The sequence below is a fragment of the Biomphalaria glabrata genome, chromosome 12 (assembly GCF_947242115.1).
Source record: "Biomphalaria glabrata chromosome 12, xgBioGlab47.1, whole genome shotgun sequence".
Lineage (NCBI taxonomy): Eukaryota > Metazoa > Mollusca > Gastropoda > Planorbidae > Biomphalaria > Biomphalaria glabrata.
This window is the reverse complement of record NC_074722.1, coordinates 18,736,894-18,764,107: the sequence shown is the minus strand read 5'-3', so window position 1 is coordinate 18,764,107 and position 27,214 is coordinate 18,736,894. Positions and strand designations below refer to the sequence as shown.

Sequence of the window (27,214 nt, the reverse complement as noted above, 5' to 3'; positions counted from 1 at the left end):
TACCGATAGATCATCTTCTCTTGTGCCCCTAGATCACTCTTGTGCACCTAGATCATCTTCTCTTGTGCCCCTAGATCATCTTCTCTTGTGCACCTAGATCATCTCTCTTGTGCCAATAGATCATCTCTCTTGTGCCACTAGATCATCTTCTCTGGTACAGATAGATCATCTTCTCTTGTGCCCCTAGATCATCTTCTCCAGTGCATCTACATCACCTTCTCTTGTGCACCTAGATCACTCTTGTGCACCTAGATCATCTTCTCTTGTGCCCCTAGATCATCTTCTGTAGTGCACCTAGATCATCTTCCATTGTGCCACTAGATCATCTCTCTTGTGCCACTAGATCATCTTCTCTTGTGTCACTAGATAATCTTATCTTGTGTGCCAAGATCATCTTCTCTTGTGCACCTAGATCATCTTCTCTTGTGCCACTAGATCATCTCTCTTGTGCCACTAGATCATCTTCTCTTGTGCCACTAGATCATTTTCTCTAGTGCACCTAGATCATCTTCTCTTGTGCCACCATATCATTTTCTCTAGTGCACCTAGATCATCTCTCTTGTGCCACTAGATAGTCTTCTCTTGTGCACCTAGATCATCTTCTCTAGTGCATCTAGATCATCTTTTCTAGTGCCACTAGATCCTCTTCTCTTGTGCCACCAGATCATCTTCTCTAGTGCACCTAGATCATCTCTCTTGTGCCACTAGATCATCTTCTCTGGTGTCACTAGATAATCTTATCTTGTGTGCCAAGATCATCTTCTCTTGTGCACCTAGATCATCTTCTCTTGTGCCACTAGATCATCTCTCTTGTGCCACTAGATCATCTTCTCCAGTGCATCTAGATCATCTTCTCTGGTGCCATTAGATCATCTTCTCTTGTGCCCCTAGATCATCTTCTCCAGTGCATCTAGATCATCTTCCCTTGTGCCACTAGATCATCTCTCTTGTGCACCTAGATCATCTTCTCTTGTGTCACTAGATAATCTTATCTTGTGTACCACTAGATCATCTTCTCTTGTGCACCTAGATCATCTTCTCTTGTGCCACTAGATCATCTCTCTTGTGCCACTAGATCATCTTCTCCAGTGCATCTAGATCATCTTCTCCAGTGCATCTAGATCATCTTCCATTGTGCCACTAGATCATCTCTCTTGTGCCACTAGATCATCTTCTCTTGTGTCACTAGATAATCTTATCTTGTGTACCAAGATCATCTTCTCTTCTGCACCTAGATCATCTTCTCTTGTGCCACTAGATCATCTCTCTTGTGCCACTAGATCATCTTCTCTTGTGCCTCTAGATCATTTTCTCTAGTGCACCTAGATCATCTTCTTTTGTGCCACCATATCATTTTCTCTAGTGCACCTAGATCATCTCCCTTGTGCCACTAGATCGTCTTCTCTTGTGCACCTAGATCATCTTCTCTAGTGCACTTAAATCATCTTCTCTAGTGCATCTAGATCATCTTTTCTAGTGCCACTAGATCCTCTTCTCTTGTGCCACTAGATCATCTTCTCTAGTGCACCTAGATCATCTCTCTTGTGCCACTAGATCATCTTCTCTAGTACCGATAGATCATCTTCTCTTGTGCCCCTAGATCACTCTTGTGCACCTAGATCATCTTCTCTTGTGCCCCTAGATCATCTTCTCTTGTGCACCTAGATCATCTCTCTTGTGCCAATAGATCATCTCTCTTGTGCCACTAGATCATCTTCTCTGGTACAGATAGATCATCTTCTCTTGTGCCCCTAGATCATCTTCTCCAGTGCATCTACATCACCTTCTCTTGTGCACCTAGATCACTCTTGTGCACCTAGATCATCTTCTCTTGTGCCCCTAGATCATCTTCTGTAGTGCACCTAGATCATCTTCCATTGTGCCACTAGATCATCTCTCTTGTGCCACTAGATCATCTTCTCTTGTGTCACTAGATAATCTTATCTTGTGTGCCAAGATCATCTTCTCTTGTGCACCTAGATCATCTTCTCTTGTGCCACTAGATCATCTCTCTTGTGCCACTAGATCATCTTCTCTTGTGCCACTAGATCATTTTCTCTAGTGCACCTAGATCATCTTCTCTTGTGCCACCATATCATTTTCTCTAGTGCACCTAGATCATCTCTCTTGTGCCACTAGATAGTCTTCTCTTGTGCACCTAGATCATCTTCTCTAGTGCATCTAGATCATCTTTTCTAGTGCCACTAGATCCTCTTCTCTTGTGCCACCAGATCATCTTCTCTAGTGCACCTAGATCATCTCTCTTGTGCCACTAGATCATCTTCTCTGGTGCCAATAGATTATCTTCTCTTGTGCCCCTATATCATCTTCTCCAGTGCATCTAGATCACATTCTCTTGTGCACCTAGATCACTCTTGTGCACCTAGATCATCTTCTCTTGTGCACCTAGATCATCTTCTCTTGTGCCACTAGATCATCTCTCTTGTGCCACTAGATCATCTTCTCTTGTGCCACTAGATCATTTTCTCTAGTGCACCTAGATCATCTCTCTTGTGCCACTAGATAGTCTTCTCTTGTGCACCTAGATCATCTTCTCTAGTGCACTTAAATCATCTTCTCTAGTGCATCTGGATCATCTTTTCTAGTGCCACTAGATCCTCTTCTCTTGTGCCACTAGATCATCTTCTCTAGTGCACCTAGATCATCTCTCTTGTGCCACTAGATCATCTTCTCTGGTGCCAATAGATTATCTTCTCTTGTGCCCCTATATCATCTTCTCCAGTGCATCTAGATCACATTCTCTTGTGCACCGAGATCACTCTTGTGCACCTAGATCATCTTCTCTTGTGCCCCTAGATCATCTTCTCTAGTGCCCCTAGATCATCTTCTCCAGTGCATCTAGATCATCTCTCTTGTGCCACTAGATCATCTCTCTTGTGCCACTAGATCATCTTCTCTTGTGCACCTAGATCATCTCTCTTGTGCCACTAGATCATCTTCTCTAGTACCGATAGATCATCTTCTCTTGTGCCCCTAGATCACTCTTGTGCCCCTAGATCACTCTTGTGACCTAGATCATCTCTTGTGCCCCTAGATCATGTTCTCTAGTGCACCTAGATCACCTTCTCTAGTGCATATAGATCATCTTCTCTTCTGCACCTAGATCATCTCTCTTGTGCCACTAGATCATCTCTCTTGTGCCACTAGATCATCTTCTCTGGTACAGATAGATCATCATCTCTTGTGCCCCTAGATCATCTTCTCCAGTGCATCTACATCACCTTCTCTTGTGACCCTAGATCACTCTTGTGCACCTAGATCATCTTTTCTTGTGCCCCTAGATCATCTTCTCTAGTGCACCTAGATCATCTTCTCTAGTGCATCTAGAGCATCTCTCTTGTGCCACTAGATCATCTCACTTGTGCCACTAGATCATCTTCTCTTGTGCCACTAGATCATCTTCTCCAGTGCATCTAGATCATCTTCTCCAGTGCATCTAGATCATCTTCTCTGGTGCCACTAGATCATCTTCTCTTGTGCCCCTATATCATCTTCTCCAGTGCATCTAGATCATCTTCCCTTGTGCCACTAGATCATCTCTCTTGTGCACCTAGATCATCGTCTCTTGTGTCACTAGATAATCTTATCTTGTGTACCACTAGATCATCTTCTCTTGTGCCACTAGATCATCTTCTCCAGTGCATCTAGATCATCTTCTCCAGTGCATCTAGATCATCTTCCCTTGTGCCACTAGATCATCTCTCTTGTGCCACTAGATCATCTTCTCTTGTGTCACTAGATAATCTTATCTTGTGTACCAAGATCATCTTCTCTTGTGCACCTAGATCATCTTCTCTTGTGCCACTAGATCATCTCTCTTGTGCCAATAGATCATCTTCTCTTGTGCCACTAGATCATTTTCTCTAGTGCACCTAGATCATCTTCTCTTGTGCCACTAGATCGTCTTCTCTTGTGTACCTAGATCATCTTCTCTAGTGCATTTAAATCATCTTCTCTAGTGCATCTAGATCATCTCTCTTGTGCCACTAGATCATCTCACTTGTGCCACTAGATCATCTTCTCTTGTGCCACTAGATCATCTTCTCTTGTGTCACTAGATAATCTTATCTTGTGTACCAAGATCATCTTCTCTTGTGCACCTAGATCATCTTCTCTTGTGCCACTAGATCATCTCTCTTGTGCCAATAGATCATCTTCTCTTGTGCCACTAGATCATTTTCTCTAGTGCACCTAGATCATCTTCTCTTGTGCCACTAGATCGTCTTCTCTTGTGTACCTAGATCATCTTCTCTAGTGCATTTAAATCATCTTCTCTAGTGCATCTAGATCATCTCTCTTGTGCCACTAGATCATCTCACTTGTGCCACTAGATCATCTTCTCTTGTGCCACTAGATCATCTTCTCCAGTGCATCTAGATCATCTTCTCCAGTGCATCTAGATCATCTTCTCTGGTGCCACTAGATCATCTTATCTTGTGCCCCTATATCATCTTCTCCAGTGCATCTAGATCATCTTCCCTTGTGCCACTAGATCATCTCTCTTGTGCACCTAGGTCATCGTCTCTTGTGTCACTAGATAATCTTATCTTGTGTACCACTAGATCATCTTCTCTTGTGCCACTAGATCATCTCTCTTGTGCCACTAGATCATCTTCTCCAGTGCATCTAGATCATCTTCTCCAGTGCATCTAGATCATCTTCCCTTGTGCCACTAGATCATCTCTCTTGTGCCACTAGATCATCTTCTCTTGTGTCACTAGATAATCTTATCTTGTGTACCAAAATCATCTTCTCTTGTGCACCTAGATCATCTTCTCTTGTGCCACTAGATCATCTCTCTTGTGCCAATAGATCATCTTCTCTTGTGCCACTAGATCATTTTCTCTAGTGCACCTAGATCATCTTCTCTTGTGCCACCATATCATTTTCTCTAGTGCACCTAGATCATCTCTCGTGTGCCACTAGATCGTCTTCTCTTGTGTACCTAGATCATCTTCTCTAGTGCACTTAAATCATCTTCTCTAGTGCATCTAGATCATCTTCTCTAGTGCCACTAGATCCTCTTCTCTTGTGCCACTAGATCATCTTCTTATGTGCACCTAGATCATCTTCTCTAGTGCACCTAGATCATCTCTCTTGTGCCACTAGATCATCTTCTCTGGTGCCAATAGATTATCTTCTCTTGTGCCCCTAGATCATCTTCTCTAGTACATTTAGATCACCTTCTCTTGTGCACCGAGATCACTCTTGTGCACCTAGATCATCTTCTCTTGTGCCCCTAGATCATCTTCTCTAGTGCCCCTAGATCATCTTCTCCAGTGCATCTAGATCATCTTCTCTTGTGCCCCTAGATCATCTTCTCTTGTGCACCTAGATCAACTTCTCTAGTGCCACTTGACCATCTTCTCTTGTGCACCTAGATCATCATCTGACCATATTACAATAGTTACGAAATGTTTCCCTTCTGCAGAGCTATTACACTGAAGCATTACTACGTTTTACTGAATCATTACTTAATTATATTGAATCATTACTTAGTTTTACTGAATCATTACTTAGTTTTACTAAATCATTACTTAGTTTAACTGAATCATTACTTAGTTTTACTGAATCATTACGTAGAATTACTAAATTATTACTTAGTTATACTGAATTATTACTTAGTTATACTGAATTATTACTTAGGTATACTGAATCATTAATGTCTGTAATATAGACAGAAAATTCAACTTTCAGATGTTTTAGGCACAGAGTTCACAGAGTAACACTAAGAGACTTGTTGCTAGAGAGAAGAAGTTAAGGTCTATTGGATTCTAGAATGTACTAGAAAGAACTGGAATTTAAAACGCATCAGAAAACAAAAATTCCTCAGGGTAGGAAAGTTTACTCCTTTAGATGTTGAATCAATGATGCTAAATTTTAACATTCTTGTATATGTGTTAGTTCCTCTTTTGCCCATTAGAGCACATCCAGATCTAAGGTCTTCTAGTTTGAACAAAACATTCAATACAGAGGGAACATTAGGATTTCACTCTATGACTTAGAATAGATTTCCAAACCAATAGGCCTCTAACTAGAAGTAAACAAGGAGACTTAGAATTGATTTCCAAACCAATAGGCCTCTAACTAGAAGTAAACAAGGAGACTTAGAATTGATTTCCAAACCAATAGGCCTCTAACTAGAAGTAAACAAGGAGACTTAGAATAGATTTCCAAACCAATTGGCCTATAACTAGAAGTAAACAAGGAGAATTAAAATTGATTTCCAAACCAATAGGCCTATAACTAGAAGTAAACAAGGAGACTTAGAATAGATTTCCAAACCAATTGGCCTCTAACTAGAAGTAAACAAGGAGACTTAGAATTGATTTCCAAACCAATAGGCCTCTAACTAGAAGTAAACAAGGAGAATTAAAATTGATTTCCAAACCAATAGGCCTATAACTAGAAGTAAACAAGGAGACTTAGAATTGATTTCCAAACCAATAGGCCTCTAACTAGAAGTAAACAAGGAGACTTAGAATTGATTTCCAAACCAATAGGCCTCTAACTAGAAGTAAACAAGGAGACTTGCTAAGAAGATCAACTGCCATGCATTTTGATAGTGTTCATTTTAGAGCTCAATTCTTTTTTATTTAGTTGGCAGCAGTTAGGTTCAATTGAGCGTCCTTTATATTTTATAGTTTATTGTGAAAATCTCTAATACAAACATAAGCCTTAAGGTAAAGTAACTGGGATATCTTTAGAACTATTATCCAATACTAGTAATGTCCCTTACACCAAGAGCATATGCTGTAACTTACGTGGAAAATGTAATTTTATTTGTTTGTTCTATAAACTTGATTGAAATTAACAAGTTGACTCGTTGATTTCTTCACCCTCTCAATTTAAAGTCATTATAAAAAAATTAAAGCTTTTATCTAAACACATACTTATCTACTTATTTTGTTGTGAACTTTAATTTTTAATATTATTTTAATCTCCAAGTAAAACTTGAGGTTCTCAATTCACAGTCAATGATTTACATGACCAAGAAATAAGATTACAAAATATGATGCTAGAGCCTTGGTTTTCATAGTAAACTTAGCCACACAAGCACAAGTCAAAACACTGGGGAAAATGTTAATCTTCACACCTTGTAGTATATAAAGTAGTCTAAAGAGAATTGTCATCATCCAGGCAGCTCAAACTATTATTAGTACAGCATCATATTTTGTACACTCCAGCTGGAATAACCTGCCCAGTGTGCAGCCAAACATTCCGGGCTCACATAGGTCTCACCAGCCACATGAGGAGGCACAAAACACCAGTGCAAAGCCCTCAGCCCCCTGGATGACAAAGTGGTCATCATCGTACCATGCATACAGGCCACATTATTAAGTCCTCCAAGAATAATTTTAGTGTTTGTATAAAGTCATTAAGCATTTCCATGTATAAATGTGTATCAATTCTTTATAATAGTTCTGCTATAAGAGAAACCTATAAGGTATATTATCATGTTGAAACTTTATACAATTATTCATTGTCAATAACAATACATGAATCAATTAAAAAAATTAACAAATTAGTTAATCAATTAGTCGTAAGGATTTAATTTTTGTCCCATCACCACATTTTATTAAGCCTTATCATGCCCAATTAGTCGTAATTAATTCATTTTGTTTTAGAATTGCTTTTAAAAAGACAGCATGGAAAACTTCTTCTAGATGCCCCTCCCCTGGTCCACAAAAGTGATTGGACTGAGCCTGAGCATGCTACAAGCATGAAAGTTGTGCTAAACAAAAAATAATCAATAAAAATATTTCTAATTGCACAAATGTATTGTTGTTAGTCAGGATCTATTAAAAATTAATTATATAATTGATAATTGATGAAATTTTCCTTAATATAAGCTTTGTTTTTTTTTAAATATTGTTTAAAATTTACTTGTTGACCATATTACAATAGTTACGAAATGTTTCCCTTTCTTTTTTCTAACTTCAAGGACTAAACTTATTTAGAAATGAACATTTTGAAAGTCAAATGAAGTCAAGTAATAAATGAGAATGTGTGCACAATTAAAGAATTTCAACCTCAGCTCTGGCAAGGTATTTGGAGCTTGGTGAACTGAAGAGATATCAGTTGAAGTCCAAAACTGAGCATAATTACAATGTTTCTTTTTAAAGAATGAAGTCAGAACATTTTCAAATGATATAATGCAACCAGACTTACATCCCACATTTTTTATTGAGAAAAAGAGAACAATAAAAAAGAATGACACTGGACAGTTGCATTAGAAAGAGATAAGCTTTAAGACTAATTATTAGAGGTATGGCTTAATAATTGTTGTAAATGTTAAGCATTGATAACATTCAATGGTGTACAGTTTAATAAGTTTTATGTGTTAACATCATACAGTGCTATTGAACTAGAAGGAAATGAGAAGGCTAACACACTTGTCAAGTGTGGGAAAACAAACACACAATTAAACATTGCACTCAATCCAGAAGAAATGAAGAAACTAATAGTAAATAAAATAAATGAGAAATGGATATGCTTCCATCTGAATCACAAGAAATATGACACCTATTACAAGCTATCCTGACAAGATCAACATCTAATCTTTCAACTCAGGACCGGACACAACAGAATGAGACAACATATGTTCCAGAAGCTAAAAATTGAAACCAAGTGAAATCTGCCCATGTGGAGTGTCACCAGAGAATGCTGACCATGTCCTTCAAAATTGCTCTCTATACCAAGAGGCCCGAACAAGACACTGGCCCCAAAACACCCCTATAGAAAGAAAACTATATGGAGAGCTCCCTGATTTGGAAACCATTGCGCAGTTCATCTCATATACTGGTCTAGTTATCTGAACGCTCATCTATGTATTGGTCTAGTTATCTGAACTTTCCAACATAATAATGAGAATGAGGAAGACATTCAGTGCTATGTAGTTATGAAACAATAATATGTGAATAAATGTGAATATTGCTGAGTGAATAAGTGATAAGATGGGTATGTTACAGAATATCTGAGTGTTAATCCAAGATAGAACTAGATGACCTGAGACCCAGGTTACAGAAAGATTCCATATTGTAATAATCTAATGCTGTTTGATATGACCAATGGCCATTGCTGGCTAGAGTTGAACAAAAACAAAATAAAAAATTAAAAAAGACGTTTTTTAAAAAACAAAAGCTTATAATATTGTATCAATTAGTTTGGATCAGGTACGTAATTATATATATGATTGATCTAGGCATAATAAATCTGTGTAATTAGAAATATTTTTACCAATTGTTTTTGTTTAGCTTTTATCAATGTGCTATGATCATTTGTCTGGACCAGTTGTGCAAGGGGAAGGGAAAAAGGGGGTATCTTGGGTGAATATTTACATGATCCTTTTTTAAATGCATAAAAAAAATATATATATATATATATATATATATAAAAGGGCTCAAGAGTCCTCTAGCCAATACAGTAACCACTGTTTCAGGGAATTGCTTAAAGTTTTTTACTTATTTACAAACTTTTCTTTCTACAAACAATAAAGGAGACTAATTCAACTTATACAACCACATGTCAAGTCAATTTCTTTCCCTTGTTCAAGATACCAAACAAAATAATTAATTACCAATAGTTAATTAGCTGGTTGGTTATTTTTTTAATTGATTCTTGTGTTGTCTAGGTAAAAGGAAATAATTGTGAAAAATTTCAGCTAAATCCAAGATTGGGTATGAGAGAAATAACATGCTCAAACTTTATCCATACAGACAGACAGAGTGAATTGATATAAGCTTCGCAAAAATATAAAAAATACTTTAAAAAAAAAAAAAACAAAGATTTTATTAAGTGTAATTTTAGTAATTAGTTTTGAATATATTTAACATTAACAATAATAAATCTGGGCAATTAAAAATATTTTTACCAATTGCTTTTGTTTAGAGCAATTTCATGCTTAAAGCTTTCTCAGTCTCACTTGTCTGGACTATTTGGGAAAGGGAAGGGGGTATCTGGGTGAAGGTTACCGTGATAGCTTTTTAAATCCCTTTAATAAAAAAAAAAGTTGTATGACTTGAATTCGAACTCAAGGGCTCAAACCAATATACTAACCACTGCTAGTGAAGTGCATATGAAAATAGAAGGTTTCATAGCTATCTGTTAGCGTCAAACTTTTAAGTGACAACCTAATTCTCTATACAAAGTATACTGCAACAATAGACAAGTACAGTTTCTTTCCCTTGTTTGATAGAAACAAAATAATTAATTACCAATAATCAATTAACTATTTGGTTAATTGGTTTCATTGATTTTTGTTTTGTCAGGTACAAGAAATAATAGTGCAAAATATCAACTTGATCCAAGAATGGTTGTGGGAGATATAATGTGTTCAAACTTTTTACCAAACAGAGTGGGTTGATATAAGTTTATAGGAACAAAATTAAAAATACAATCAATCAGACAACTATAGTCTCAAACTACACATGAAATACTTGTATGAAACATTCTAGAAATCCAACAAGAAAATTTGAAGTAAATTAAAGAAAGCACCAGAACCTACTGTAGTAAAGTGTACTCACCAATTGATGAATGAACTTTTCCCAGCTGAATGGTTGCCAATCAACAAAACTGTGATTTTCTTTCTTGGAGCCAGCAAATTCAAACCTAAACTTTCCGCAATTTTGACTAAACCTGAAAAATGAAAAAGCACTGATTTCATTATTATAATTAAGAAAATGATAATAAAAAAATAAAATATAGATTCTCTTTAGTGCCAAGTTTTTAGCACAAAAATAAATTTCAAGAGAAAGGAACATTCTTAGAATTTTCAAATTATATTGCAATAAAAGAAATGATATGATTAACAGATATTTTAGAATATGAAAGTGATTTTATAGTGAATGACAATATAAGCATTTGTTTTACATTTGGGGAACTGTCTTGAGAAGCAGGGGAAAACAGGGCTGAACATCAGTAAAACATCTCCACACCTTGAATCCTCTTACTATGAAATTTCATAATTTAAATATTTTTTTCTCACAAATCAATGAGCCCTTTAGTAATGTTTGAAGTGGAAAATATGTTCAATTGTGTAACTGAAGTGTCTTCCTGTCTTTATAGCAGGCATGTCAAACTCATTTGGGTGTAGGGGCCACATTAAAACTTACTGTGACCTGAGGGGCCGCAGCAAAAAATCAGTTGCGAAACAGCCTACTAGTTTTATGTTAATTAGAAACAATACAATAGAATACAATAATTAATGGCATACCTTTTCCTTAGCTAAATTTTTAGTACAATTTGGTAATTAAAAATTACTATGATTACGCATTATTTTGTTTGTCCTGATGCTTGACATCTTTTCTGGGATACAAGTTTATTAATGTCAGGTTGAAGTTTGTTTGCCACGGACACTTTCATCACTGATGACAAATTTAGATCAGATAATCTCGAACGATGAGGTGTTTTTGTAGCTTTCATTATGGAAAAGAACTGCTCACAGAAATCAGTGCTTGAAAACATAAGAATTCTAGCTGCAAATTTCCGCAATTCAACGTACCGTTCAGGTAAATAACTGTTAAAATTTTTGGCACAGCCACTTCTATATACTTCGATTTCAACAAAGAATCTAACTGCAATTCTCTCAGCTCTAGTTGCACATTATCAGCAGCATTTTCAGGTGCAAATGAAAATGGAGATACAAACAAAGAAAATTCTTGCTTGCATGAAACGAAGTCACGAAAATGGTCATTGAAAGCATCTATTAACCATTCCAGGTGTAGGCCATATTTACCAAATGTTGTAGCCGTATTTAATATTTTTAGTTCCTGACACTTTGAAAAATTGAACAAGATTTTCTCTTCATATTTGGTTTATCCACAGTCGTAACTTTGCTTGAAAGCACTTCACATCATCTCACTTTGAAGTTTCAAATTCAAGTCTTGCAGTTGACCAGTGAGATCATTGCAAATACCAAATCCTGAACTCATTCGTCAGTTTTGAAATGCTCAATAGGTTCACCATTTATGTTCAGAAACAATACTATTTTCTCACGCAGTGCAAAAAATGTCTGCTTTATGACACGACAGCCAGTGGACTTCTGTGTAGTAGTGAACACAATCAAATTTGTGTCCAACGTCATCCAGAAACATTGAACATTGGTGATAAAAGCATCACAGGCACGAATAAAATGGTGAGCGACTGAAACAGATCTTATGACAAGTTGGAATTGTAATTGCTTTGCGCAGAATGTTTCTTTGTGAATGATGCACTGAAAATTAGCAAATTTAAAATTAGCATCAGTCTCTCTTATCAAAGCCATTTCATTTCATGGTTGGTGCGCCATCCGTTGTTAGACTAGCTAGCTTTACCAAAGGTAGTTCCTCGTGTATCTCAAAATTAATGTCAGAGGCCCTTATGAATATAGCCAACCCGCCAATATAGCCAATGAAAATAATTCAAAATCAATTATTTTGTTCTTTAATTGTTGACGCAAGCTGACTGACATCTCATTTATTCTATCTGCCACAGAGTTCCTAACGCTATTTCTTTGAATGTTTTCACCTTTTCTGGAGAAATTACTTCGGCTTTTACGATGCACTCATTCATAAAATCACATTCAATAAATGATTTGCTATGGCTTGCAATTAAGTTTGATAAAATGTAGCTTGCTATCACTGCAGACTCACTCTCGTTGTTCAGTTTAACAAATACTATTTTTCAATTCAAGTAGCTTGTCATCTCTTATTTTCCAGCGAAATAGTTTTAACACTATTTTGATAATTTTTAAGCTGGCCAAGCAGGCCGCATGCAAGGTAGTCGCGGGCCGCATGCGGCCCCCTAACACTGTGTTTGACATGCCTGCTTTATAGAGAGAGAGGCCAAGAGAAGTTCAGTTTCACAGACACCAATAGAAGTCCAAATTCATAGAAATGCCATGAGAAGTCCAGCATCAGAGAGAGAGACCAAGGGAAGTCCAGCTTCATTCTCTAACAATGTTACCTAGATTTAAATATAGCTTTAAATTTTACTGGCATTTAGAATTTAAATTTTAAATTTTATTTTGGGTGATGAAAAACAATTAGCCATGATGGGAAAATTTCAAGTTTTTTTTTTTTTTTCCCAGGAAATAAATGTTCTTTTTCATATGGTTTCTAGGATTATTTTAGCAAAAACAAAATTTCATGTATTTTTTCAGTTTTCCAGATGATGTGAAAACCCTATTTAACATTAGCCACAAGACTACTTTAAAATGACCCCTTTACACTGTACACCAACAACATTCTCTAACGCCACTTCAAAATCTCTCTCTGTCAAAAATATTAAATTTTTTTTTTTTACAATAGCTCTTATCAGCTTGCTAATTCTTCTTGGGAACAAACAAAAAGGCAGAAGCAAAAATCCTGGACACGGATCTCAAAAATGGCTCTAACAATTTTTGTAGAAATATGTATATCTTTGGGAAAAGAATTACTAGCTAATTGGCCTTTTAGGGAAACTCTGGCTCAACATTATAATTTTCAAAAAAAAAAAAATATTTTCTGAGGTTCCAGAACATTTTGTGCACCCTCTTCTAAGTCTGGATCTATAAGCTCTAGAATCTTCTATACCATATGTCTAGATCCAGTATTCTAGTTCAGACTAGTTTTCTAATGCATGTTGCCATGTCTGGATTTGTATCACCAAACCACAATTTTATATACACTAGATTTATGCATACTTAACAAGGATTTGTTTCATTAGTGACTATGAGCAAAAGAATAGCTCTTACAAAAAAGTTATTAGTTTTATAAAGGAGGAAAGGTCTTTTTAAAAACAATTTTTGTGTTTGTCACTTGTTCAACTATGTCATAATTATTGGAATAATAGGATGTGGAAGAAAAAAAATTCTTTCTAGAAATCAAAATCAAGACCTGCCTCCCTTTGCCTTTAAAAGATCAAATAGCATATGGATAATAAATCTTTAAAAACTAATTAAATCATGAAAGATAAATAGAGTTTAAAAAGTACCATTTTCTGGATCCATGTAGAGTCCGTGACATTCTCTTAAAATCTTTTCATTCAAAGATTGTGTGGTAGTTTCAGCAGCGTTAGCTGAGGATTTCTGTTTAACTTGTTTTATTTTTCCAGACATTTGTTCTGATAAAAAAACAGAATAACACTTTACTAAAGGACAGTTGTCTTTTATGATAGTGTTTTTTTAGAGAGAAAGAAAAGAGAAGATTTTATAAAGAAATAAGAAAGAGAGGTGGCTGATAAAATTAAAACAAAAATGTTTTTAAAAAAAGGGACAGAGAAGGCAGACAACATGCTTGTTTAAATAATATCGTTGAGCAATAAATAACAAAACATGAATATTTTATAAGTTTCTGATGTTTTGTTTTTTGTTCAGAAAATGATTATCCCATCCTATCCCATATGCTGGTGACTGATGGATAAAACAATTGGGGTCTCAGGTTTGAGTCTTGGTGAGTACTGTGATTTTGAATTTGAGGATTTTTAGGATGCCACTGAGTCCACCCAACTCTAATGAAAGAGTGAAAGTGGTAGTCATTGTGCTGGATATCATCTATAGTGGTAGGTCATAGTAACAGATGACCTTACATTAATTGACCTATAGATCATAAGGTCTGAAGGAGGTACTTTACTTTTTTAACTATCCCATACTTCTTGCAGTTCAGCAGAGGACTAGATCAAGATGAAAGAAACCTATGAAGATATCAATTTAGTGGGCTGTCCTATCTCCACCACAAACTAATATTTTGCTCTGTTCAGCACTGATTTCCATGTCAACTGCTCTGGCTCTAGTTTGTCCCTAAAACATTTAGTTATATATATGTGAGCTGCCTTGTTCTGATGGTGTGTTATCAATTCCAAGCGACTTGCTATCTTAAAGTGATTTTATTGTTTCCTCTACTTCTGAATCTAGAATTGGAGCCTTGCAAAGTTATCTTTTGTCCCAAGGTGTTTTGTAGACTGTAGTTGGGATTTATCTCAAAGTTATAAAGATCTTTGCAATACTCTGTCCACCTTCGAAGCACATCTGCTTCTTCTGTCAGAAGAGTTCCATAGTTGTTTTCAATCACTGTGAATTGAGCTGGTCTTGTGTTGGTTAAAGCATTTAATTTTTCATATGCTTTTTTTGCTATTGCCAACTTTCAAGCTACAATCAATTATAGTGTACAGATCGCTGATCCTTTCATTTGCAGACTTCCTTTTCATGCATATTTCTTATCATTCTCTGGAATGAGGGCCGCATTAAAAAAAGTTTGGGAATGGGGGGCTGCATATATATATATATATATATATATCTGTAATTAGAAAAATACTCTCGCTAAATGTGTGTATAATGTCTTTTAATTCAAATGTAAAGTGTATTATACATTTTTCCACAAACAGTTGAATTACAACAAGAGAGTTAACAATTCTTTAGCTCATTTTAGGAATATTTTTTTAAAAATTAATCATATTTTTACTCTACAACATGTCACCACAAATGTAAAGATGAACTTAATGTGAAGTATTTAACTGTTTACACTCGTGCATAATATTCTGAAACTATGGAACTAGCTTACTAGTTGCTATCCTTGTGACTGCTGTCAAATTACAGTCAGTCAACATTGACCATTCTTACACTTGTTTATTTTCAAGCAAGAAAATTCTTGTTCCCAGATGTCTGTGAACCCAAATAATCTTAAAGTTTAGCATCAAAGTTGTTTTTTTGAGTGTGTAAATACAGCTTCTGGTACCCATATATTCATGCAGAAGGAACTGACTGGAACTTCTCTTTTGGGTCATAATTTGATTGAAGGTATGTTATCTGGAACTAAATCAGTTTCTGCACTAAATGGTGAGCTGATGGTATTGAAAGCTGGTTCCAAGTTCTATGACATCTTAAAATTTGCTTTGAAATTCCACAACTAAGGAATCCAAATAAGTCTTGTACTTTTCAACCATTTTACTGGAAATAGTTTTACCTTTCATTAAAGGAAAATGACAAAATCTGTTTTCATTTGTTAGCCTGAAGAAATGGGCAAGCTTTGTTTGAAAAGAATTAACATGCACATACATTTCATGTGCAAACAACCTTTGCAATACTTCCGATAAAAAATATGAAGTCTGTCTCCCACACTTCACTAGAAATATTAGTAACAACATCACAATCAATGTCAACAATTTCTTCCTTGATATACCATATTCTTCTCAATACCTTACCCATTCTAAGCCAGCAAGGATTACTGTGTTATTAAAGATCAAATTTTTATATATCATTAATGACATTATATGATGAACTTGGCAGATCATTAGGACGATTAAAAAAATTAGGATACCTAAATATTTCTATTTTAATTAGATTATCATATTTATAGATGTTTTTTCTAGATCTAGGTGAATGAATATCATTCAATCATGATTGTATTTTTTTTTATATTAATAATGTTATATTCTGAAGTAAAAGTCTAATAGACTAGCCACTATGTACCAGATTAACCAGATTTAGAGTGAAAATCATAATACTAATATTCATAATCATAAAAATACTTTTTTATCTCTATATATAATTCTCTTCATGGCTCAACTATTCCTGACACTACCAAGAAGTCATGGAAAAATCACTCTTTTATTTCTGCAGAAGTCGGACTAGAGTAACCCCACGTAACTTAAGCGACGAAAAAAAAAAAAAGAGTGGGGGAGAACAAGTAGTATTCACCCGTCACTAAATACCAGGGCCAGAATTAACCATTTAACCATCGCAGGGCCCAGTTTGGGTAGGGATATGGATAATAAGTGAAAATGAAGAGTTTGTATTAGAAAATAAATTTGTTTTTCCATTTTATTCATTCTTTACCACATAAAGAATTACTTTACGAGCCTTGCATGTAGCGAAGTCATACATTATATCATAAAAATTCTGTTTCCTACATAGATCACGCTCAGTAGCAAGAACTATCAAATGTTTCAATCTATCTTCAAGAATTGTTGACCTCAAGTAATTCTTCATTAGTTTGAGGCGCAAGAAGCTTCTTTCATCACATTCCACAAGTATGGGTATTGTATAATGCCCTTTTTTTTTTATCACTTGTAGGATTGGTGTTTTCCATATTGAATGACACCCCAAAATGACAATTTTGTCTAAATTTTAGGAGATTTTAATGAGTTTTCAAAAGATTTTTAAAATTTCTGGAGATTTCCAGGACTTTTTCGTTATAGGAGATTTCCAGGAGGTGCTGGTAAATCAGGAGGCTGCGTAAAATCTGTTATAAGTTATAAAATGGTTTAATTTAATAATTTACACCTAGGATTAGCGTGGGGGCTATGAAAGTGTAGGGCCCACTGCGGTTGCATAGGTTGCAGTGGCCTAAGGCCGGCCCAGGAAAATAGCGGCGTATGCTATGTCGCAGGTACACTGACATAAAATAATATACTTTACTATATACTATAGATCAGAGGTGGGCAAATTACGGCCCGCGGGCCACATGCGGCCTGCCGGAGTGTTTTATGTGGCCCGCCGACACCTACAGAAATCTGGTGTGCCTACAGTATATACATATAAAAATACAAATATATTAAAAATAATATCTATATAAATTATTGAAACTGTCTTATTATAAAAAGTTTCAAGCAAACAAAGATTTTTCTTATTGGCTATACATCAATACATTCAATTCAAAACACAATCTCTGATCAGTATTTATTCAATGCTATGAAGAACTGTGTTGAATGTTGGGTAGGCTTGGAATAAGATGGCAAGTGTAACAACTGATGGAGTTCCATCTTTAAATTGTTGGGGGGTTTGTTTTTTTTGTTTTTTTTTATAAAAAATATCCCAACCATAAACTCTAAACAGGAAAGTTTGCACAAAGTTCATATTATTAATCATGGAAGTACTATAGTAATCAAATTTATTTGAGCTAGGGGGTGTTAACCACAGGTAGTTCCTATTTAGGGACTAATAATCCAATGTACGTGTTTCATAATTGCTATTGCAATGGGTATTTTGCATATGGAATGCAAATGCATGTTAAATCTTTTCAAACAAGGCTTTCCCATTCCTACAAGCAAGCAAAAGAAAACAGGTTTTGCCATTTTCCTATGTTGAAAGGTGAAACTATTTCTAGTGAAATGATTAAAAGTACAACACTTATTTAGATTCCTTAATTGTGCAATTTATAAAACAAATTTTAAGAAGTCAAGAACCAGTTTTCAATGCCATCAGCTCACCATTCAGCGTAGAAGCTGATTCAGCTTCAGAGGACATAACTCCAAGCAAAGAGATCCAGTCAGTACTTCCAGGGGTGCCAGAAGCTGTATTTCCACATGTTAAAACAAATTGCTGCTGTTCACACTAATTTGGGTACACTTACATCTGTTCTTCTTCTTCTTCGTCCTCATTTTACATGTTGGAGAGTTCAGATCAGTAATCCTATATTATCTGAGATTAACCGCGCAGTGGTTTCCAGATCAGGCAGTTCTCCGAATAGTTTTGGCTCTATGGGAGGGCTTTGGGGCCAGAGTCTTGTTCGGGTCTCTTGATTTAGTATGCACCATTGAAGGACATGGTCAGCATTCTCTGGTGATGCTCCACAAGGGCAAGTTTCGCTCATCCCGACATTTAACATTCAGAACATATATTGTATCATTCAGTGAGCAAGCATTTTTTTTTGTGTGGAAACTAAAAAAGTATAATTACTGGTATTATACTGGTCGATTTTGACTGACTGTAATTTGATAGCAGTCACAACTAGTAAGATAGTTCCACAGTTACAAACATTATGCACGAGTGTAAAAAGTAAAATACTGCACATTAAGTACAACTGTATATTTGTGGGGATATTGTAATATAAAAAGACAACAAAGATTTTTAAAAAATTGTAAAATTATTGCTAAGAAACGTGAATATAATACATTTTAAATATGAATTAAAAGGCATTCTACACAGTTAGCTAGAGTATCTTTTTAAGTTGTATATAATATACATATGCGGCCCGCCATTCCCAAAATTTTTAAAATTCGGCCCTCGATACTAAAAGGTTGCCCACCCCTGCTATAGATAGTATATATTAATATAATTATAATTATACTAAGTTATAGACAGTGGCAAGACAGTACTGCAAGTCTCAGTCTGCTTTATTTTATTATTTTTCAAGTTCTTCTCTTGCACTATCAGTAAGTTGAGTAAGTTAAGTACCAAGTGAGTCGTGTCTAAGTCACTAAGTTGACTGAGTAAGTATCAGTCTGAGTATCAGACTCAGTTCACTCAGACACACTACAGGTAACAGTATCGGGCAATAGTCACTTATACTTATAGTGCCAATAGTACTAGACTAATTATATTATACTTTACTAATACTAGTCACTAGTGTAGATAGATCTAAGCTAGCCTAGATTTATAGCTCTACTATGATCTAGAATCTGGATTAATGAATATAGAACCTTGGGTATTACTATTAGTTGTATCTAGATGTAGATATAGATGTAGCTCTAGATTCTAGATCTAGACTATATAATAAACCACTATTTAAACTTTTTAAAGTGTTTGCGTGTAACTCGTAACCGGAATCATGTGTACTGCTATTTTTAGCATTCATTTGTTTTTAACCAATGGGAAAAATTGTATGAAATATTGCTGAATGAATGTTGTTGTCAATATGGCGTCCCTGGTTGCTGATTACTCTGATTCTGACAGTGAAAGTGAAGAAGCAAACGCAATTTTCAAAAGTGAAGCAGACCAAGAAGAAATAAAGTACGTTAATATTATTTAAATTACAAATGTTACTCTTTTTGGCTAGTCATAAATTAAATGTACAAGATCTAGAGACCTGAAGACTCTCTTGCATCTACAATGACTACAGTATCAGTAACAATCTACACGTTTTTTTTTTTATTTATCAGTATCACTAGTAAGTTACTAAGTAGTATCAGTAGATCTCTAGTCTAGACGTGACTAGATCTACCACTACCAGTACTGGCAGTACCACTCCCCACTGTACCAGATCATTAGATGTAATAATCTAATCTATATCAACTATATGTACATCATTACTATTTGGCGAACTATAAAAAGTATGTGATGATATTGTTAGCCTTGTTGAAAGTGGTTCCTGTTATAGAATATAACTTTTATATTTAAAACATAATAATACGCTTAAAAATAGAGCTATATGAATAAGCACCAAACATCTTTTATTTTTATTATAAAGACAAGACGTGTTAATATTAATAGAAATGACATTTTAAATGCGTTTTAAATACAGAGCAGCAATCGCTGGCTCATTTTTTCATTTTGTCGACCTTTGGGTGGGTTAGTTAGTATGTCAAGATGTTATATTCCTTGACTATGTCATGCTGACCAGACTCTGTCTGGCTGTGCAGGTATATCTCCAGAGAGAGAGATGAACAACTCCCACCCCCTTTTTAGGGGGCTGGACTTCAGGTCACACCTCTACATGGGTAACCAGGTATAGTATTTCTCCAGAGGTAGAGAGGAATAACTCCCACCCCCATTTACCATTTATTTGTTTAGTCCATCACATTGAGTTCATTGATAGGTAACCATAAGTAAGATAGGGTGGACATAGGTTCTCTCCAGAGGTCACATGAGGGAACTGAGTCTGTTTACTTAGTCGTCTTAGTAGTTAATCTTTATAAGGGGACTGGACTTCAAGCCTCACCTCTACACGGGTAACCGGACATTTTTTAATTTAGTCAATTTGTCGATAGACTATGACCATTTTTAAGCCAGAATGGATAAATGCAACATGCTAAAACAGCATACTGACAGTAATAAAAAAATTACGGTTGAATTGCTTTTCCTAACGTGTTAACTTTGAATATTACTCCTGCCAACTTTGAATATTACTCCTGCGTTAAGTGCCTTGATTTGATAATGATATTCTAAATAATTGGGGAGTGTCATGTAATTCTTCCTTTTTACTGTTTTGTTTTTACTTACGATGCATACTTAACCACTGTGTATCAGGCTAGGATGACTTTTTACACACTGACACCCATAGGCTTACTACTGTGCTCTTTTTTTACTGTTACAGAAACCACTCTAAAATCGGTAATAATTAAGGAAGATCTTTCTTACATACGTTTTTTTGCACAATAAAATAAAATAAAGATGTATATATGTGTGTGTATTTTTGCCTTGTATTAAAACCTTTAGAAAGAAAGCTAATTTCATTGCTGAATTCTATTGTACAGTAACATTTAAAATCACATAAAAAAGAAATTGAACAAAGACTTCGTAATTAGATCCAGCAAACAAAGAAATAATATGCTGGAATGTTAAGAAACACTTGACCTCTGTAACTAGCCTATGGTTATAATAGCTCTACATGCTTCACTAGCCATGCCTAAACACTCAACACTATTGTGTATGACCAAGAAAAAGAAATTGCGTGATGGTCAACACCATTAACTATACACACTACACTAAGTTTTTTTTCTTCTATGTTTGGTTTTCCTAATGCTCTTAGATCTATATAATTGTAGATCTAAACATAGATCTGAATATTAGGCCTATAGACTACAATTTAATCTATGCTTCGGCACCATCCAAGGTTCAAGCTTTAAATAGGTATAATTGATGTTCCTATGGTTGATGTTCCTGCTGTTAATAAAATATCGTTTGCCGCAAATGAATTGATCAAAAAAATAAATATTGACCTACAACGCTTCAGATTCCAACTATTAACTAATAACTACTATCAGTATTAAGCCCTTGAAGCCAGAATCAAAAGCAATCCTTGGTCTTTAAATTACAAGCCTGATGACCAATTGTTAGTCTGAAATTCATGAACACTTTACTTTTGAGAGATTTACATTTGTAATTAGTTAAATATATATATTTACATATTTTACTTTGACCATCTCACCCCCCCCCCCTTTACATTTGAAATTAAAAAATTATGAACAAGCTTTTTGTGTACATGTTATAGGAAATAAACCCATGTTGGCACAAGTAAAGTGAATAGCGATGAATGAAATGCACATTTACATACATTTGTAGAATTATGGATAAAATAAACACACAGATGAAGTGATAGACCTATAGTGCAATTTACTAAACTATGTCTTATGGAGTTTAAACAAAATTATATTGATGTGCCCCATATTCATGGTGACAAATTCTAGAATGACTTGGAAAAGAAAGAATGATTGACACATGAATGTCAAGTGAAAGATGATTGTTAGGAGTTTAGTTATCAGCAGCAGGGTTATGGTTCTTCTTGTCTTCCTTTTCTTTTCAAATGTCCACTACTTCGAATGAATTAACTAACAAGCAAAATAAATTTTAAAAAATACTTTTTTAAAAACAAAGCTTATATTAAGTGTAATTGTATCAATTAGTTTGGATCAGTCATGTAATTAATTTTGTAATAGATCTAGACAAACAATAAAAAATATGTTTGATTAGAAATATTTTTACCAGATGTTTGTTTCGTTTTCATGCTTTTAGCTTTCTCAATATGCTATGATCCTATCACTTGTTTGGACCCGTTGGAAAGGGGTATCTGTGTGATTGTTTTTTAAATCTATTTATATAAAAAAACAATAAAAGTGAGCGAATTCAACCCCCAAATACAATGTTTCACTCATTGATCTGTTTTTCTACTAGTGGTCGGTTCCTTTAATTAAATGCGGTGAATAGCATATTTAATATTTGACCTGCACTTTTGGGCGAGACCAATCATTATAGAAGGCCTGAACACTGACCTGTGATGCTGCAACCTGTGGGCAGTTTGGACCAATGGCTTATTGCAACATCACAGATCTGATGTCCAATAGTTTTTATCTTTGGCACTTTTTTGGTCTTGTGCCCAATAATTGCTTCCATCATTAATAGTAGCCTTGCAAGTCAATAGTTTTAGTATATACTTAGGTTTAGTAGGCTTTTTAAGTCAGTAGATATAGACATGAGTATTTGATTTTAATTCCAAAGGTACTGTCAAAATCATTAGACTATTTTCCTTTGCTCTGTGCTTCTTGAAATTAATCATTTCTTTGTTTTGAGAAGATATATTCTTTTGTTCCCTGACTTCCAAAGTTATTGTCAACTTTCCATCTATTCTTCTTTGTGATATCTTTTAATAAAAGTAAACTAAAGGAAAAGGTTCTTTCTAAATTATAACAGGATCCGCATCTCTTCTTAGTAGCACATGGAACAGTAAATACTAAAACAGACATGCTTCTTAAAACCTCAATAAGTCAGCCCATGGATGAGTATATAGAGTTGTAAAGTTAAAGAAGTTAAAAAAATTTTATTTTTTTTTTCAATTGTGTTTTTTTTTTCCTTTTTATTACAGAGTAAAAGAGGAACATCAGTCTGTTTCTGAACAAAAACCTGTTAATTTTTTTGATGCTGAAGAATGTGAAAGTGATGAAGAGAGTCAAGTCACAGTAAAAAAAGAACCAGTTGACAAAGTACCCAATTTAGTGTCCACAAAAAAACTGCCTAGCCTTATCGAAGCAGTTAATTCAAGGATAGGCACTTCAGTTTTCAAGAACCCGTTCCAAGAGGCTGAACAGGCAAAAAACCAAATCCTTGAAAGGCATGTTAAACTAACCCAGGCTGCGCCCAGAAAGCCTGCGCACCAGCCAGTATGCTGGAAATTTAAAAAAGGGAAGTGCCACATGGGAAAAAATTGCAGATTCTTCCATGATCCAGAAATCAGGACTATACCAGACAGCGACCACTCTCCATCAGATACACAAAACAGCACTTCCCACACTATTTCTGTGTATCACCCTTCTGCTTTTGCTTTGTCTGACAGTAAAAGATCAGCAGTAGAGGAAGAAGATGATGACAGCTATATGGGGAGTATGAAAAAGAAAAGGAGATATGGTGTCACAGACAATATGTTACCTCCTAAGAAAGCTTTGGAGTCATTACAGCGTCAGAGAGAAAAAGAGCGCCCATGGACATTGACAAATGCAAACTCACAGTGATATTTCCTCATTAACAGATTTTTAACAATCTATTTAGCTTTTATTGTTTTGATCTACCTAACCAGGATAGATAAGAAGAACAATTTAATCTCATTAAGAATTGAATAATGTTTTAGAACATTAATTAATATACATAAAAATGTTTGTACATTTTAGAAATTAAATATAATGTTGATTTTTTATTTTATCTGTGTAAACAATGGTCATGAATTTTTATAGAAAACACTAGAACCCTATTTAAATTATAATTTTAACTTATTTTAATTGAAAAACATTTTTTCATTTTTTTTTGGGAACATTTTTAGCATTTTTTAAATCCATATTTTTATTGGCTTTTCTTTTAAATTCAAAGGCTAGTGTACTTGTATTCATTTTCTTCTTTGAGCCATCAATTAGCTGTTGAGCTGTAGACTCTTGCACTATGTGCAATGGAAAAGTAGCCTACTGGTTTTTTTTTTTCAATTGTTCTATAGTACTCTGCAGGGTAGTTGGTTGTTGAGGAGTCAATCTGGTTTGAAATTTTGGTTTGGTATCTATGATTCTTATCTTTTTACCAAAGTTTGAAACAAATCTGAAATCATTTTAATTCCAAGACATTTTTCTTCGTGGAATTTGCTTATGTTTCCTTACATGCAATATGCATACAATATATCTTGAACAATTTAAGTAGAACATTGGGGTACAACATAGAAGGTATGCAATGCCATCTCATATGAACATGTATGACTAAGTTCTGTATATTATTTTCTTTGAAATGTCTTAGCTCATTTATCTTGAATGTAACTTGTCAAAAACTGCACCAGGCAATTCTTGCAAACTGAACTACAATTTATACACATGTGCTACCATGGTGTTAGCAAATTAGATAGCTGGTGGAGAACATGACCTACTTTAGTAACTACACTTTAATGAGAGCAAAAGAGGGAAGCTCGTGTTCAGCTGTGCCTATAATTCATTGTTCAAGTTACTGTTGATTGTTCAACCTAACATTATCTAGCTGTGTGTTAGTTTTGTGTCAAACCTTTTTCTCTCCTAATGGAAGTCTGTACAGAACTGCCCTATTAACATGGATTACAAGTGTTAGTGTATATTCTGTAGCCACATTGCAAAACTTCGTGATTACAGAACTGCCCTATTAACATGGATTACAAGTGTTAGTGTATATTCTGTTACCACATTGCAAAACTTCGTGATTAATTGGGTTGCTAATAGAGTTCTTTTTTTTTAATTAGTAATTAAAGAGAAACTAAAATCGAATAGTAAATTACTTAAAATGATAAATAGAAATACTTGTTAACATTCATTTAAAATAGTCATTGTGAAATGCATAGTAGCAACAATCAACTGTTGTTTTTTTTTTTGTTTTTTTTTGTTTTTTTTTGGGGGGGGGGGGTTATAAGTGCATTATTCATTGTCATTGAAACTTGTTTATAATGAGTTGAAAAAATGTTCAAATGTCTTCATTTTTTTGTCAAGTTTGCTTGAATAGATTATCAAATAAAATGTCACATGTTTCTATTGGCATTATTCATGGTAAAGCAGTTCAACTGAGTTCAGTTGAGTTTTGTTTTTACCTCAATCATTTTTGTAAAGATTTCAATCTTTTAAATCTAGCAAGATTTTAAATATAGCAAACTTTTAAATCTACTATATTTTCTTATTACATTTAATTTGCAATTGAATCAAGTAAAACTACTTTTTTTTTTTAAGGAACATGACAAAAAGGCAATAAACATTTCACAATTTTATTTTTCCTTATGCTTATAATCACATTTTTTTATTGCATTTTATTAAGATTTTTAATAACATTGAATAGAAAAATGTTTGTTATCTTTTGTCTTATCAAAATGTTTATTTAAGATAGTAACATAAGTGAATATTCATTTAAAACTAATCCAAGTTGGCTACCAGTATCATGGGAACAGTTTTTGTTTCAAAATTTGATTTTTTGAATGACACTATCATTTCCAATTTAAATGTGCAATTGAAAGATGTGTTCATACCCAAGTTAAAAGTACATTGAAAGATGTGTTCATACCCAAGTTAAAAGTACATTGAAAGATGTGTTCATACCCAAGTTAAAAGTACCTGAGCTTCCCAGCCCTACCCCCTTCCTCATTTATCTGCATTCGTGAATGTATTTCAATTCTGTTTGTAAGTTTTTGAGGGAAGTAATTTTGAAGATTTTACTTAGGATTTAAATTTATTAAATTTTTAACAAGGTTTTAAATTTCTCTTTTGAATAAGAAACCAAATAAACAAAAGGGGAGAATAGTTTTATCTGATTTTTTTTATTTTATTTTTTTACTAAGGCAGTGTAATATGTGCACAATTAGTCTTTCTTTTATTGAAACATTTCAAGATGAAAATGACCAGGGTCTGTGAGATCAATACTGAAAACTAATGCCCCCTTCCTCATTTACATCATTGGCAATTAATGTAATATTAGTGATGAAATGATAACTAGGCAGGTTGTAAGTTGTATGTGAATGTAATGTTAATGCTCCAACATGTTAAACATTGACTGATAAATAAATGTTTTGGTTTAGTTTTGTTTTTATCTTCTCTTACATTGTACTTACATATTATTTTAGTTGAGCTACAGCTATAGAGTTTTCTCCCTTCATTTAAATTTAATGTGTATAACCTTCATGATTTATTAAATGTAACTGCACAATTGAGTTTCTTGTCTTAAACTTATCGTTGGTTTCAAAGACAAGCCTGAGGAGTAGTATTAATTCATTTAACGTATCGTTGGTTTCAAAGACCAGCCTGAGGAGTAGTATTAATTCAGCAAAATGATTGAATCCTATGCAAGGAAATTGAGAAGAGCATATGTATTCATCACAAAGGGTTACCCAAAAGTTCCAAAAGCTTATATTCTCAGATTGTGAGAACCATGATAGTCGGTCATGTAATGGACTGTTTTACTAATGTTTATATAGTTGACTATTCTGAATAAATGGTGTTTGGTGTGTTTGTTGTTGGGGGGAGGAGCACCTATTGGGATAAGTCAAATGACCCTAATTCTAATATGCATCTTTATTTTAAGAAATAGATTAGTACTTTTGCTAAGTAATCAAAATTACAACAGAAAGCATTTGTGGAAAAAATACTAATATTAAATAGTAGTCCCCCCCTGTTGGTCACAAATTATCTTCGAATGCAACACAAAGGATTAAATCACATGTATTTCAAGCTTGCCAATGCATGTAAAGTCAAATTACTTTTAAGTAGTAAAATTTCTATCCTAAAGTTCAAAAGCAGTGTTTGCTTGGACTCATTCTACTAGTTA

At 34.5% G+C, this 27,214-nt stretch overlaps 2 protein-coding genes across 4 annotated transcripts in view; one reads left to right on the top strand and one right to left on the bottom strand.

Annotated features, from left to right (window-relative positions):
• The window catches only part of LOC106058288 (uncharacterized), a 129,220-nt gene extending 109,676 nt beyond the window's left edge, over positions 1-19,544 (bottom strand). The window contains exons 1-3 of one of the 3 annotated variants that reach the window (XM_056006353.1): positions 19,411-19,544; positions 13,975-14,103; positions 10,548-10,659 (exon numbers count right to left, since the gene is read on the bottom strand). In XM_056006353.1, coding sequence (XP_055862328.1) covers positions 10,548-10,659; positions 13,975-14,098 — 236 coding nt within the window. In that variant the 5' untranslated portion in view covers positions 14,099-14,103; positions 19,411-19,544. Of the gene's footprint in view, positions 1-10,547; positions 10,660-13,974; positions 14,104-18,329; positions 18,351-19,398 lie in introns of those variants that run through there. The other 2 variants (XM_056006352.1, XM_056006354.1) reach the window with 2 other exon arrangements.
• A 7-nt stretch (positions 19,545-19,551) lies between these two features.
• LOC106065942 (uncharacterized) lies at positions 19,552-26,601 on the top strand. Its single transcript, XM_056006366.1, has 2 exons — positions 19,552-19,708; positions 23,277-26,601. The coding sequence occupies exons 1-2, from the start codon at positions 19,596-19,598 to the stop codon at positions 23,917-23,919; spliced, it is 756 nt and encodes a 251-aa protein (XP_055862341.1). The 5' UTR covers positions 19,552-19,595; the 3' UTR covers positions 23,920-26,601.
• The last annotated feature ends 613 nt before the right edge of the window (positions 26,602-27,214 follow it).